We start from the raw sequence: 16,590 nt of genomic DNA on the forward strand, positions 1-16,590 counted from the left end.
GCACTTTGGCGACAGTGGGAAGGAAAAACTCCCTTTTAACAGGAAGCGGAGGTTTCTTCCTGTTTTGCTGGGGTTACTTGTGTAGTAGTATTCCAACAGCACCCTATTTTCATGTCTTGCCCACGGATGCCTTCGTATTCCAGTAGCTCACTTCTCATCAGGGTGCCCTGGTTCCTCAACACCTGAGCTTGTTGATCTGGTCGATATCCGAGCCAGTATGACTTCATATTTATCTCTCTCGCTCATGGCTGCCACAGGCTTGGTTAGCATGGGGGTCTAGCCTAGGATCCTTACTGGATACAGACGCCCCAGACAGGAATCAAACTTGCCCTACCGCACGCAGCTGAAAGAAAAACAGCACCCAAGAGCCATCAGAGCCCTTGGTTATGACCCAGATCCAGCTTATGACCAAAGTCCCCGGTCAAGCCCCCCACGAAACCAACCCTTAGTTAACCCTATAAAAGCCTTGAAATAAATAAGCTCTAGTATGCCCCATCTCACGTTTAGAGTCACCTCTGCTTGCTGCAGGTTTCACTGCAGTAGAAAGTGGGATGGCTGCTGTCAGCCGTTCTTTCACTCCACCTGAGCTCACTGTTTTTTATAATGGCTCCACCTCTTTCCAGTGTGTGTGTGTGTGTGTGTGTAGACAGACTCAGGCTCCATCTTAAACCATGACAGCCTCATCCTCTCTGCTACTGTTGTGTTATTAGTCTTTTGTTTAAAACTGGGCAGTTGTTTGGGCCTAATGTAGTTTTATTTGCATGTTGTTCCTAAGTACAGTCAGGGAAAAAATTATTTGAACCCCAGCTGGTAAGTTTATTTGAACAGTGAGAGACAGAACAATAACAAAGAAATCCAGAAAAATGCATTTCGAAAAAGTCATAAATTAATTTGCATTTTCATGATGGACATAAGTATTTGCTCCCTTTGCAAAACGTGCTTTAGTACTTGTTGGCAAAGCTTTTGTTGGCAGTCACAGAGGTCAGATGTGTCATGTATTTGCCCAGAAGTTTTTCACACATCTTAGGGGAAATTTTGCCCCATTCCTTTTTGCACATCCTCTCCAAGTCCATGTTTCGTGGCTGTTGTTTGGCAAGTTCAAGTTCAAGTTCAAATTTTATTCGCCACATGCAGTGGCAGGTTGCCCTGCAGTGGAATGAACCCGCCCCCCGACCATACACACACAACACAGACATCACATGAGAATACAAGTCAGAGAACAGTTGCATTACAGAAAAAACACTGAAATGTACACTACAATGGGAAAGTACAAGAGGAAAAAAAGAGACCTCTACTCATGTTGGGCTATAGAGGACAGCATGAGAACAGGAAACAAAAAAACTCCTCTGCACAGAAAGCACATAAATGTCCACAGTACAACATTATAGAGAGCACGTGACCAGCAACAGGGTTGGGTAGGGGATAAGGAGTAATCCCAGGCAACACAGCAGTCATCCTGCCACTGCGCCGACTCTCCAGCGCAGGCCCAGACCCGCCTCGTTTTCCCAGGAGGCAACAAGCATCGAAGGCATTGGAAGGGAAGGGGGGATGTGTGAGTGCTTATCAGTGTAAATGTATGTGTGTGTGTGTGTCCATAGTTCAGCTGAGAAAGTGTCCTCCGCCCTATCAGGCTAAGTAAACAGTCTTCCAGCCAACCCAGGTGGCCTTGCATAGAGTTGGAAGAACAGTCAACACACAGTTGTTACCAGGGAGCTTTTGTTCGGCTCCAGCCATGAGCCCACAGCTGGCGCCGAGGGGGTATCCGCATTTGATGTTGATGTTGTTGATGTTGTTGATTTTTCTTTTATGCGAGCAGCTCATGAGAATTTCAAAGCTGTTCTTTAACACTCCGACACTGGTCTCTCAATCTCCCGTTGGAGAACCGCGAGTTCCCAAACTTGCGGTCCGTGGTCTTATCATTCTTGTGCACAGAGAGCCGATTCTGAGAACTCACGACTGCAGTGAGCTGTTCCACGATGTAATCCAACTTTCGCTCAGAGATGTTATTCTGAGCTGACTTTTCCTTGATGTAACCCAATATACAGCTCCCTCCACAGATTTTCTATTGGATTAAGGTCTGGAGACTGACTAGGCCACTCCAAGACCTTGATATGCTTCCTCTTGAGCCAATTCATTGTTGCCTTCGCCATGTGTTTTGGATCATTGTCATGCTGGAATACACCACCCACGACCCATTTTCAATGCCCTGGCTGAAGAAGGAAGTTCTCACCCAAGATGTAATGGTACATGGCCCCATCCATCCTCCCTTTTATGCGGTCCAGTTTTCCTGTCCCCGTGGCAGAAAAACACCCCCAAAGTATAATTTTCCACCTTCGTGTTTGAGGCTGGGGATGGTGTTCTTGAAATTATAGGCAGCATTCCTCCTCCTACAAACATGGCAAGTTGAGTTGATGCCTATCATCAGAAGGCATAGCATAGAGTTTCACTGCTATGCAGATGACACACAACTTTATCTATCTCTGAAACCAAATAACACACCAATTAGTTAAACTGCAGGAATGTCTTAAAGACATAAAGATCTGGATGACCTGTAATTTTTTGCTTCTAAATACAGATCAAACCGAGGTTATTGTAGTCGACCCTGAAATAGAAATATGATATCTAACCAGATTCTCTACTCTAGATGGCATTACCTTGGCCTCCAGTAACACTGTGAGGAACCTTGGAGTCATTTTTGACCAGGACATGTTCTTCAACGCACATATTTAACAAATATGTAGGACTGCTTTCTTCCATCTGGGCAGTATCTCTAAAATTAGAAATATCCTATCTCTGAGTGACGCTTCATGCATTTATTACTTCTAGGCTGGACTACTGTAATTCATTATTATCAGGATGTCCTAAAAACTCCCTGAAAAGCCTTCAGCTAATCCAAAATGCTGCAGAAAGAGTCCTAACAGGGACTAGAAAGAGAGAGCAGATTTCTCCTATATTGGCTTCCCTTCATTGGATCCCTGTTAAATCCAGAATTGAATTCAAAATCCTGCTCCTCACATACAAGGTCTTAAATAATCAGGCCCCATCTTATCTTAACGACCTTGTAGTACCATATCACCCTATTAGAGCACTTCGCTCTCGCTCTGCAGGCCTACTTGTTGTTCCTAGAGTATTTAAAAGTAGAATGGGAGGCAGAGCCTTCAGTTTTCAGGCCTCTCTTCTGTGGAACCAGCTTCCAGTTTGGATTTAGTAGACAGACACTATCTCTACTTTCAAGATTAGGCTTCAAACTTTCCTTTTTGCTAAAGCATATAGTTAGGGCTGGACCAGGTGATCCTGAATCCTCCCTTAGTTATGCTGCAATAGGTGTAGGCTGCTGGAGGATTCCCATGATGCACTTTCTTCTTCAATCACCTTTCACACTTATGTGTTAATTGGGTCTGCAACCCAGTGTTTTGTGGTTGTGGATTAATTTATATTCCTTGATTATTGTTATTCACGGTTTTGATTTTCTCATTATCGTCTTCTGCTTGTGTTTTATTTTTAGTTCCTAGAATTTAGGTTTCTGTTACTTTGTCTTCCCTGTGTCCCATTTCTAGTCACTCGTCTCCATGTTCCCTCTGTTTCCCATGTCAGTTGTGTTTCTGTGTCTCAGAGTCTAGTTTGTGTCTTTGTGATTGTCTCATGTTTCCTGTTTTACTTTGACGGTCCCTTGTCCCGTGTCACTGTATCTAGTTTTGCTTCCCCTTGTCTCATTATATCTATTTAGTCCCAGCTGTGTTCCCCTCCTGCTTCCCATTCCATCATTACTCCCTTATGTATTTAAGCCCTGAGTTTTCCTTTGCCCTTTGTCGTGTTTCTGGTCTTTTTACACTTCTAATTTCTCAGTGTTTTGTCCTTAGTTTTATGCTCTAGGTTTTTGGTTTGTTTTCTGTAAGTTATATTATGAAGGATGTTTTTTTTGTTTTGTTTTTTTAGCAAATAAGGTTGCCACTTTAAGTTCACCTTTTGAGTTTGAGTAGTGCATGTGAGTCCACATCCTGCCTGCCAGATAGACCTCTGCATTGAAATGTACTTCTTATTAATCTCTAGCTCTCTTCCACAGCATGTCTTTTATCCCGTCTTCCTTATCTCACCCCAACCGGTCGAAGCAGATGGCCCGCCCCTCCCTGAGCCTGGTTCTGCTGGAGGTTACTTCCTGTTAAAAGGGAGATTTTCCTTCTCACTGTCAACAAAGTGCTTGCTGGGGCGACCGTGGCTCAGGGGATTGGGAAGCTCATCTGTAACTGGAAGGTTGCCGGTTCAATCCCCCTACTCTCTCCGTCCTGGTCGTTGTGTCCTTGGGCAAGACACTTTACCCTACCGCCTACTGGTGTTGGCCAGAGGGGCCGATGGCACGATATGGCAGCATCGCTTCTGTCAGTCTGCCCCAGGGCAGCTGTGGCTACAACTGTAGCTTGCCTCCACCAGTGTGTGAATGTGAGAGTGAATGAATAGTGGATTTGTAAAGTGCTTTGGGTGCCTAGAAAAGCGCTATATAAATGCAGTCTATTATTATGTATTATTGCAGGGTCTACCTTACAATATAAAACACCTTGAGGCAACTGTTGATTTGGCGCTGTATAAATAAAATTGAAAAAATTGAATTGAATGCTAAAGAGCTTGATTTTGGTCGCATCTGACCATGACCATCTGCATGAGCTTGTTGTCACATCGTCCCTCGTAGCTGTGTGATTTCCTGTGCTCCGTGTTCCTTTGTAACTCCTAGTTTTCCATTCCCTAGTCTTAGTTTCAAGTTTTCCAGTTTAGTATTCTATGGTTTTTCAGCAAAATAAAGCTGCCTTTTTTAGTTCATCCTCATGTGTACCAAGTCCTGCATTTGGGTCCTAATCCTGCCTGCCACACAGTGGAATCATGGCACTGGGAAGGTTCACCACTATTCCTTGTTTTCTTTATTTGTGCATAATGGCTCTCACTGTGGAGTTCTCAAAGCCTTACAGATGGCTTTGTGACCCTTTCCAGACTGATAGAAGTCTAACTTTATTACTCAGCTGTTTCTTTAGATCGAGGATACTTTTTGAGATCTTTTAGCCTGCTTCACTTTGTCAGACATGTTCTATTTGAGTGATTTCTGCCAGATCTGCAAGTAATCAGGACTTAGCTTTCCAAAAAATGTGGACAATTACAGTTCAATCCTGATTTAATAAGAGGGGCAATTACTTTTTCACACAGGGCCAGGTAGGTTTTCTCCTTTATAAGCCACAAATGAATGCTCTAACAGAGGAGTCATTACAACACATACGTGGCTTGAGGCAACTGTTGTTGTGATTTGGCACAATTTGAATAAGATTGAATTGAATTGAATTTAACCAATGTGTAAAGCAATACAATACCCCAGCATGGCCTCTACTCAACAAAAACACAAATACTGTAATTGTACAAACAGTACAAACAGTAAACTCAATCACTCTGGCGTCAAACAGAGTGACTGATTTGCTTATGTTGAACTGAACTTTTCAATCATCAATCATATCGGCATAAATCAGTTCATACATTTCTTATTCAGTGCATATTATTTTGTACCATTCTTTCCTGGTGCATTATTTTTTAATTCTTAATAATCAAAACTGTTTAAATCAGCTATCTGACAGTGACTGTCATCCTGCTGTAGCTCCTTGTCAAAGAAGCCTCCAGATGTGACGAAATCTCGCAAAATGAAGACAGAACACCTGCTCAAAGTAGATGACCATGACTTCACCATGAGGCCAGCATTTGGAGGTAGGTGTAGAAATTTCTGCTTTTGTTTGTCTTTCACATAGCATTAGATGTTGATTAAAAGTCAGGGTTGAATTACATAAGGGATTAGCATTGAGCTGCTTCTTGCAATGGTAATGGACAAGTGTCTATGGTGTTTGCAGAAAAATTGTGATCTGTAGCGAGAATAGGGAGCAGGTAAAGAGAGTGTCAAGAGTATGGGGTATTTCTCCTGTTGTTGTGGACTATCGGGTCCCTGGGAGGTGTTCTGGGCATGTCTCACCAAGAGGATGAAACCCTCCATGCATGGTAATAAGCGTTTTCATGTTTGTGCATGATAGGCCATAAGTGTTGATTGCCCAGATCTTGTAATTCTCACAGGAACACATGGTAGGTTATTGGCCAGTAGTTGATGGGACCTTCTGGGGATCCTTTGGGATCAGAACTTCAGTTAGCCATTACTGGTTTATTTGTTCTACCAGAGGCTACTGGATCCTTTTCAAGGAGGTTGCTGTGGTCTGCTCTTAGATCCACTAGCCACTGAACAGTGATGTTACGGGTTGCGTCCTTCTCCCTCACGCTTTTCCAGTATTGCTCTGTCTCCAGCCTTGGTGGGGCTGTTCGCATATTGTTGCCCTGCCACTGAGAATACACCTTAGATAGTTCAATGGAGTACAGCTGGTTTATTCTCCTGCCTCCTTTCTCTCTGGTATACCTCTATAAGTGACTGGCAAAGGCTGAGAGTCTTTCCTTGGCAGTTTTCAACGCCTAAGGAATGGACAGCTTGCTGTACTTCTTAAGCAACCCTTTCTTCATCACACCTTTCTGCAGTATCAATAGTTGGCTTACTTCCCTCCACACTCTCCTCTAGTCCTTTTCTCCATAGAGGGTACTTGTGGCAGTTTGTCTTATAGCCAAGCATCTCTGTGATCACTGCTGCTTTGGTGTAGATCAGCTGATTGGTTTTGGTGATGGTCACAGTAGGTGTAGTCTGTAATGCTGCATTCACGTCCTGTAGTAGACCTTCAGAGGATACGTTATATAGTCTTGGTAATCTGCCACATAGTGTCCAGGTCCAACTTTCTTTTACTTTCCTATCTCTCAGGTGCGCAGCTCTCACACTTAACACACCTTCAGTAGTTAACCTTGGTATCAAATCTTGGCTGGGGTTGAAATCTCCCCACTGACCAGACGTCCTGGCTCCCCTTTGTCGTAGCATTTGTGTTGAACCTCATTGATCTGCAGTTGTAACAGCAGTTGCTTCTTCCAAATCTTGGAACACTAAGCTACTTGTTGAATTCACTGTCAGTCCTGATGCTGGGTATCAACGCTTCCATAGGTCTCACATCCTCTTCATGTAACTCCCTTCTTATTCCAGTACCCCACTACTCATCATTGTGTACAGGTTCCCCAACACCTGAGTCAGACCTTGTCACGCAATTTTTTTCCTTCTGATGTTTAAACCTTTTTGAGTTACTAGTTAAAATATATTTTTTAATCTACTTGTAATAGGTTAGATAAACACAATAATATTTAATTGATAAACTTGAGTATATACAGAAATTTACGCTTAGGTCTTGGTGGAATTGTGTCTCTTTTCCAGAGTCCAATTTTTGTGGTGTCCTTAAAACTCAGTGGAGATTTTATTAAGTTATTTGTACGTTAACATCCACCTACATCTCTGTACAGGAGACAGGTGGAAAGCAATTAAAGCTGATTCTTCTTCTTTAATAGAGTCAAACCAACCAAATGCATCATTATGGATTTTATTTAATTTCACAGTACCAATCAGTAAACTATTGCTTAGAAACTCAAAGCTTTGACTCATGAAGGCTTGACTGCCAGTAAAGTACACTTTTCTTCTTGATACAATCCCACTGATTTTCCTATATCACCATCTGGATGGGGCCAAAGCCCATGACTGGCACCTATTTATTGACTTTTCTTCAGCATTTAATAATATCCAGCTACATCTCCTAGCTGATAAGCTTCTTAACCAGTTTAAACTTGATTTTAATCTTGTTGGTTGGATTTTAGACTTTTTAACTGACAGATCTCAGTGTGTGTGAGAGTAAACGGCTGTTTTTCCAATCAGCTGAATTCTTCCACTGGTTCACCACAGCATTGTTTTCTCTCTCCCCTGCTATATATTTTGTACACTAATGACTGTCATAGTACACAGGCTGAAAGGCATTTCATTAAATATGCAGATGACACAGTCATTGTACGCGTCCTTCATGGTGAAGAGTATTCCCATGGACCTGCTGTGGATGAGTTTGCTTCTTGGTGTGATCAGTCCTTAAAGATCAAAACCTTACAAACTAAGGACATGGTAATTTACTTCAGGAAGCCCCCCTCCAACAGTAGTAAATGGTGCAGCCATTGAACTGGTGGATAGTCATAAGTATTTGGAGGTTGCTCTTGATAAGGCTCTGTCCTTTGAGTCACATTTTGACTCTACAGTGAAAAAAAGGTAAAACAACAATTGTACTTTTTAAGGAGATTGAGAGATTTTAACGTTTCATCTCAGATGATTACCTTTTTTATAAAAGTTTTATTGAATCTGTTTTAATCAGCCCAGTGCTGAGGAAGGCAACCTCTGTCATGTCATGTTTAGACCATCCTCTCTTTAGAGACTTTCACCTGTTTCCCTCAGGTCGCTGGCATAAAGTGCCGCAGGGAAGACCAAGAGACATAGAGTGTCTTTTATACCTGCTGCTATTGTTATGCTCAATAACACTAAGCCATAAGTGTTGTTGCCATCACTACTACACATTGCACTTTGTTGATGCTACTGATAACATTTGGGATGTTTCTTTTGTGTGTGTGTGTGTGTGTGTGTGTGTGTGTGTGTGTGTGTGTGTGTGTGTGTGTGTGTGTGTGTATGTGTTATTGATGTGTTGACATACTACAAATCAATGTCCCATTGGGGGCAATAAAGTTACCATTCAAAGATTCAAAGTATTTATTGTCATGTGTACAGAAGAAATAGCATTTCTCTGTGCAATGAAATTCTTCTTCTTCTAATGCCAAGTTAGGTAGGGTTGAAGGAACAAGATAAATAAGGATAAAAATAAGACAAGATATTAAGATAAATAAGGTAAAAATAAGGATAAAAAATACTGAAAGATAAATAAGTACAAAATAAGTAAATGAAGACAAGTGAGGTCCTGGTGATCTTCTCCGCAGTTGTTATCACTCTCTGCAGGCGTTTGCGGTCCATAGCAGTAGTGCTGCCGTACCATGCAGTGATGCAGCTGGTCAATGTGCTCTCCACAATGCAGCTGTAGAAGCTGCTGAGGATCTTGGCTGACATACCAAATTTTCCTCAGGCTCCTCGGGAAATACAGCTGCTGATGAGCCTTCTTGACCACTGTGTGGTGTTCAGTGTCCAGGTGAGGTCCTCACTGATATGAACGCCCAGGTACCTAAAGCTGCTCAACCTCTCCACTTCACTCTCCCGGATAAACAGCGGCTGGTGAGGCCTCGTCTTCTTCCTCATGTCCACTATCATCTCCTTTGTTTTATCAGTTTTGAGGGTGAGGTTGTCCTCACACCATGACACCAGACCGGCCACCTCTCTCCTATAAGCCACTTCGTCCCTTCCAGTGATGTGACAGATCACTGCAGTGTCATCCGTGAACTTCAGTATGACCCTGTGGAACTCCAGTGTTTGTTGTAATGCTGGCTGAAGTCCCGTTGCCGATCCAGACAGACTGAGGCCTGCCAGTCAAAAAGTTCTGTAGCCAGTCACAGAAGGTGGGGTGCAGGCCGAGTGTAGACAGTCTGTGGATGAGGTTTTGAGGGATGACTGTGTTGAAGGCGGAGCTATAATCAACAAAGAGTACCCTGATGTAGGAGTCATTATTTTCCAGGTGGGAGAGTGAGTAGTGGCAGCAGCGATGGTGTCTGACGTGGACCTGTTGGGCCATTAGGCATACTGCAGTTGTCTCTAATGCGCTGATGACTTCGTGGAGTTTGCCGAGCGCTGCTGCGAAGTCAGCTCGTGGCGTGATGTAAACAATGGCCAAAAACACAGCTGAGAACTCCCGCAGCAGATAGTAAGAGCAGCATTTCAGCATTAGAAACTCCACGTCTGGCGAACAGTACTTGTAGACAGTCTGCACGTCTCCACACCACGAGTTGTTAATAAATGCACATAGACCTCCCCCAAAAGCCTTACCGGATTCTCCAGTGTACAGTGTGAGTCTGCAACTGGACGGCGCATTCCGGGACTTTATCTGAAAGCCAGGTCTCGGTGAAAATAAGAGCACAGCATTCTCTTATCTCCTGCTGTGTTGTGATCCTGGCTCATATTTCGTCGAGTTTGTTTTCCAGGGACCGCACATTGGCTAGTAAGAGGTGGTTGGCTAGCCCGAGCTTTTAGCCTAGCATGGAGCCCACCCCTATTGCCTTGTTTGCGTCACTGTCTCCGAAGCGCTCTCCTGGGGTCGGCTGGCTCACTTGGGCTTGGTGCTTCGTGGCCTTCCTGGGAGTGGTGGCGGTGGCTGCCGGGGCAAACAATGGCTGTAAGTTCCAGTGGTAGAGCGAAAAGCTCCAGGGGTAAGAAAAGAGTAGAGTCCAGATAATTGTGTGAGTTGCCAATGTCTAGTAGTGCCTGTCTCGTGTATGTTAACAGCGCACAACACTTGTCCAGTGCAAAAAGAACAGTGAACACACAAAAAAGCAAAAGAAAGTCGGACATTGACCATTGACCATTTACCAAATTCATGTCCAAAAGCTTTCTTGATTAGCACTGCTTTCCACAGCTTTCATATCTTACAACCCCATTTGCATTAAGTTCAAGCAAAGTAATCCTTGCACTCCAAGACCATTTTATAGGTACAAATACTCAGATATCATCAGATCTGTACCAATGCCACTTGCTGCAGTATAGGGAGGATGGGCAGGGGAGGGGATTGAGGAGAGGGTTGGGAGTGGGGGTTGTGGGTGTGGTGCATGATTTCTCTTAATCCTTGGTAAAGTAACACATTAAGCTTGTTTTTAATCCACCGAGAAGGGAGAAGGATTGAAAGTCCATCAGTGAGATCATTTGATATATGGGCTTGGAATGGTTTGTTGTATGATCTACTAAGAATAGCATAAGAATTGTGTTCTTTTCAGAAAATGTAGAGTTTACCAGAGGATACAGTTTCGAAGTTATTACATGAACATGAAAACATACACACTCAATGAGTAGGTCTGGCTTAGGTTTCATACAGAAACAGTTGAGGATCAAACTGTGCAACCCTGCTATTAGGGGACAATCCTCTTATAGATGACGACATTATTATACAAGTGACATGACAAATGCAAAGCGTTTTTTCCTCATGTCATTTGAGACTGGTCTTGCCAGAAGAACAACAATATTGGCTCATTATTGAAGGGAATTAAAATGACCAGAAAAGAACCCCTGTAAGCAGAGCTTCAATGCCCAACAGTCCGTTTTCGCTCCTGAAGCGTAATATACTGACGATTTGTCAAGTCCCAAGGCGTTCCTGAGGAACGCGGAAGGTCACCTTTCGCGTTCTTATGCTACGCGCCGGGTTACGGATGAAATCCAGTAGAATGACGCTCCCGCTGTAATACACATTCCAGCCATGTATTCCAGCCCTAACCCTAACCAGCACTTTAATGACGTTAGATAGTCTTTCCAAAGCGATTTAAGTAAAACAAACATACATGTGTAAATTCATTCTGAACGATTCTCGTGTTTCCTCATTTTTCCAATCTCATAATATGTGACGTGGGACGTGTTGGGTGCCCGGAAGCGTAATATATCGTCACCTAGCGTAAAATGTTACGCTTTGGGAGTGAAAACGTGTTGTGCCCAAAGTGCCCAGATGCAAAACACATATCAGTATTTGGTAAAGAGCTCTACAGATGCTGGTGAAAATTAAACACAGACATTGTGTTTTCTTTTTCTGCTTTCCACTTTTCCACACCTGAAAACAAAAAATAAAAAATTAAATGTGTCTCATCATATTGATAATGCTAATTTAACACATTAATGGAAAAACAAGATAAATATCACCTTACCAAAACTTACCACTTTGGTAAGCTATTGCCAGTCATTCTGACCACCACCACCAAAGACGATCATCCAGCCAAGCCTGACTTGAGCAATGTGCTCATGTCAAAATTGCAAGCAATGTATTAGGTACTTTGTCCAAATAGGATCCCAGCTCTCAATGTTAATAAGCTAGATGCTAAAGCTAGAAATATAAAATATGAGCTCTTGTTTTTCTAATAGCTTGCTCTGGGGCCATCGTGGCTCAAGAGTTGGGCGTTCGCCTTGTAATCGGAAGGTTGCCGGTTCGAGCCCCGGCTTGGACAGTCTCGGTCGTTGTGTCCTTGGGCAAGACACTTCACCCGTTGCCTACTGGTGGTGGTCAGAGGGCCCAGTGGCGCCAGTGTCCGGCAGCCTTGCCTCTGTCAGTGCGCCCCAGGGTGGCTGTGGCTACAAAGTAGCTGCCGTCACCTGTGTGTGAATGTGCGTGTGAATGGGTGGATGACTGGATATGTAAAGTGCTTTGGGGTCCTTAGGGACTAGTAAAGCGCTATATAAATACAGGCCATTTACCATCTAAAGAGAGCTAACAGATAAAATAAACTTAGCAAGAGTGTTTTAACTTGGTTATTGCAATTTCTGATTATAGATGACACAAGACACTGAAATGTTAAGTACTTTTTTAGTCTCTGCCATAGAGACTCAACAGAATGGTACAATGCAATCCTAGTCAACAGACATATCCAGAAACTCAGTCTGTGAGCTCTGCCACTAAGCACTGAGAACCTTCACAGACATTCTGCCACTAAGCATTTTCTGACATTTTAGTTGTGATACCAGTTAAGTTAAAGTGCATCATTCAAATACATAATAATACATTTTAATATGTTTTATATTCTGCTAAGAATGTGATAAATTTAAAAATAATTGTAAATTTGAATTAACTGAATATCATTCCTTTTATATCTTAAAATAACATGGCATGATATCGGGCAGCATGGGAAGAACAGGACTGTGATTACTGCTGCACTATGAATCTGATGTCAGAACTCTGGAGATCAGATGAGAAAATTGTGCTGAGCAGCTATATATTAACAAACAGAAAAACAGAAACATTGGTTTATGCTTCCTCTTGCTTTAATTATTAAAATCACTCTAAATCACGTCATTTTTAAAGGTGTGCATGGCTGTATATTATTAGATTATTCTATTATCATATGTTACCTTATATATGTAATCAAAGTAGTTGAATTAGAATACTGCTGTAGATCATATTATACCCTTTAATATAGAGTGTGTGAGCTGTATGTAGTTTAGTTCTCGTTATACTTTTGAGTTAACAGAACATATTCACTTATTAGTTTATTAGATAAGTGTGCATCACTCTGTATCCTTGATCTGCTGTGAATGTATTACATGCTTAATTGTTGAATCATGAAGAGAAGGTGGTAAGCAGGAGACTCTGTGTCTAAGACAGGGGAGATAGACAGACCACATTCCACACCCCCACCTTACAGAAAGCAGAGAGACAACTGCCGAGGTCATAACTTAGGCGCTGTAACAGAGAAAGAATGTGATGTTTTGGCTTTTACGACTAGATGGGGGCCACTAGAGACTATAAAAAGCTGAGCAACCCGTCACCATTTTGAGACTTGCTGTGACCCTCTTCAGGCATGTCTCCCCATCATGATGGTCCTTATGCTCTTAAGTGTTGAATTGTATGGAAATAAATGATTGTTGATTGAGCATAAATACACCGAGTATTGTCCCTCCTTCAGCCCAAAGATTCAAAGAATTGGGAGATTTCAACAATATTCCCATTAAGATATTTTGAGCTTGTGAAATGTAATGGACAGCAGAAGCTTGTCATTTCTGTTATTTAAGTACACATTATCCCAGTGCATCATCTCTGAGGGGACAAGAGCTCAGGGAAATGACACAATAATCAGCATGGTATTTGTTTCCTTTTTTGTTGCTAAAGCTTTAAGCACTCATTGGTGAATGGGTCAGTTGCACCCATATACCATCTGGAGATGTTGGCTTAATATGACTAGAGTGACTAGAGTTAGTTCAGTTGCTAGCTTTACTCAGTGCAGCTCCCCTTGGCTGTGTGGGCAGCCCTGCCTAGTGTTGTCTAGCAGCATGCCAGACTCCACTCCAGCAGTGACAAGCAGATTAAGCTGACAGCAGTTCCTCATGTTTACAGCTTAGATTAGCACAGGCACCAATCTGTTACGCCATCAGACAGCTGTTGCTTCACCAGTGACACTTTGTCCCAATTTAAGAACAGACATGGAACTGAGAAGTGGTCCAAAACTGGCTGTGAAAGTACATTCAGTATTATTGAAGGTACTTTGAAATTCTGTGTTTGATAGAAATTCCAATGTTTATGAACACTTTCTCCATCATAGTAATAAGTCATGGTGACACAAGGATATGTTTTCACTATTCCTTGATAAATTATCATTTATACTTTCCTTTTTGATAAAACTTATATTTAGGGCTGGACAGGTGACAGGTTATGGGCTCAGGCTGCTGGGAGACTTCCCATGTTGCACTGACCCTTTTTCTACATTTTCCTCCTTTTCCCTGACTGTATGTTCAACTATTGCATTTCACTATTTTTGTCTACTTTCTCCTGTTTATTGTTTTTGTTCTTAGTTGTTCATGGTCTCGCTATGCTTGTCTTTTTTCAATTTCCTTTTACTGTTACGTCTAATACTTTGCAAATATAAAGGCAGTTAAGACAATTGTTGTTTGATTTGGCACTGTCTACCTGGAACTGAACTGAAATGAATAAGTATTTAAGAAAATGGATGGATCAATTGATCTAGTTTGATTTTCTTCCAAGGTCTGTCAAACTCTTAAAATAGTAAACATTATTATGGCAATAAAGAAAAAAAGGTAAGGTATAAGTAAGACTTTATCAAGGTCATTGGAATAAGCATTAGTCCGAAGTACTTTTGAAGTTCAGTTATTTAAATTTAAATCCAGGTTGAAGACTCACCTATTCTCAGCTGCATTTAAATAAAACACCAAATCCACACTTTTAAGCTTAAATTTCAAAACTTACATTTTAACTACTTATTTTATCTACTGTTTTTTTAATCAATTTTAAATCATGCTTTTTATTTGTTTTTGTTTTTTAATGTCTCTGTAAAGCACTTTGAATCACCTTGTTGTTGAATTGTGGTATATAAATGAACTTGCCTTGTCTTGCCTTATTTCAAATTTATTTATGTAGCGCCAAATCACAACAGTCTCCTCGAGGTGTTTCATATTTTAAGGTAAAGAAAGCCCAATACCCAAAGTCATCATATGTATAAAATGGTATGCATGTCAGGTTCACAGTAAGTACGGGACCCAAATGCAGGACTTTTCCAAAAGAGACAATGAGTTTATTTACAGTGAAAAAGGTGAATGACAACAGTGACAATCCTCGCTCTGTGGCTCCCCTGTGATTCTACCAAAATCCCACACAGTGCTCGTGTCCGTGGCGTGAATCGGGAAAACTCCAAACCCCATCTATACAGTGGCTCCGCCCCCGTGACAAACTCTGTTCCCAGATACTGACAAGAAAAGATGCAGTGATTAGTCTGGCAAGCAACACACACACACACACACACACACAAACACACACACACTTTACTATAGAGCTGGGGCTGTACCGAGTCAACTCAACGATCCAACAACATCGGAGATCTCTGTCCAGAAGAGCGCAGTCCTTGGAACAGCTAAGATACTGCGCAGGACCCTCAAGCTCCCAGGCCTCTGGTAGAGGACCCGAGCTTGGAGGATAAACCACCCGCAGGGGCAAGCTGGGTGTTTTTGTTTTTTTTTAAATTTATTTATATATATATATATATATATATATATATATATATATATATATATATATATATAATAAATCTATTAAAAATTGAATTAACTGAATTGAATTGAAGAGTCCACATGAAGATATTGGAAAGAATTGTACAAACTAGACTAAGAAGATAGGTGATGATCAGCAAGAAAGAGCAATACAGATGCTATGTTTACTTTGAGAGTCCCACTGAGAAGTATAGGGGAGATCAGAAGGAGTTTCACTGTCTTTGCTGTTCTAGGGATACCATATAAAAGGGTGCCAAAAGAGGAACTGTGATGATGTATTATGCCATCCAATGCAACTGCATGCATTTTGTTCTTTCCATTGAGTTGCCTCCTCCGACTTGCCTCACCCTCTGCAGGTATTTGGTGATTGCAGCTATCCTAGGAGCCTCTTCATGGTTCCTATTTGCCTGTGGGATTCCCAGGTAGTTGTAGCTGTCCTCATTGTCTGCAGTGTTGCCTTTTGGTAATGCAGTCCCCTCAGTGGTGTGGATCACTGAGCCTATGTCTCGCTCACTCCTGACATACACCTTGATGTCATCCATGTAGAGGAAGTGGCCGACAATTGCATCATACGGTAACCATAGCCAGTCTTGTCAATGACTTCACTGAAGGGATTCCAGCCTATGGCGAAGAGCAGTGGGGACAGAGCATGTCCTTGGTAAATACTGCACTTGGTGGTGACTTTTGCAGTTGCCTTGAAGTTGGCCTCTACTGATGTTACAGTTCTAGGCATTCCAGGATCCATTGTTGGGGCACTCAGTCACAGACCATTGATGACCTGTAGATGTAAACAGACTTACACCTACAGGTGTTTGAGCAGATGGCCCATGATGGTTTGAGAGGGAATGACTCATAAGGATCGTACCTGTTACATCTGCTGAACTGAGACAAAATCTAAACACAGCAGCTTAAAATTCAAACACTTAAAAAAGTCAAAAATGAAATTGCAGCAGTTCACTCTGCACATCCTGGGTTCTAAATGGGAATGTTTTAGACCA

General features: G+C 42.1%; 1 protein-coding gene across 1 annotated transcript in view; it reads left to right on the forward strand.

Annotated features, from left to right (window-relative positions):
* Positions 1-16,590, forward strand: part of gabrr2a (gamma-aminobutyric acid type A receptor subunit rho2a) — a 73,958-nt gene that overhangs the window by 5,926 nt on the left and 51,442 nt on the right. Inside the window, exon 2 of the mRNA XM_040049148.1 lies at positions 5,630-5,736. Coding sequence (XP_039905082.1) covers positions 5,630-5,736 — 107 coding nt within the window. The remainder of the gene's footprint in view (positions 1-5,629; positions 5,737-16,590) is intronic.

The sequence above is a fragment of the Simochromis diagramma genome, unplaced genomic scaffold (assembly GCF_900408965.1).
Source record: "Simochromis diagramma unplaced genomic scaffold, fSimDia1.1 OVJJ01000426.1, whole genome shotgun sequence".
Taxonomy (NCBI): Eukaryota; Metazoa; Chordata; class Actinopteri; order Cichliformes; family Cichlidae; genus Simochromis; species Simochromis diagramma.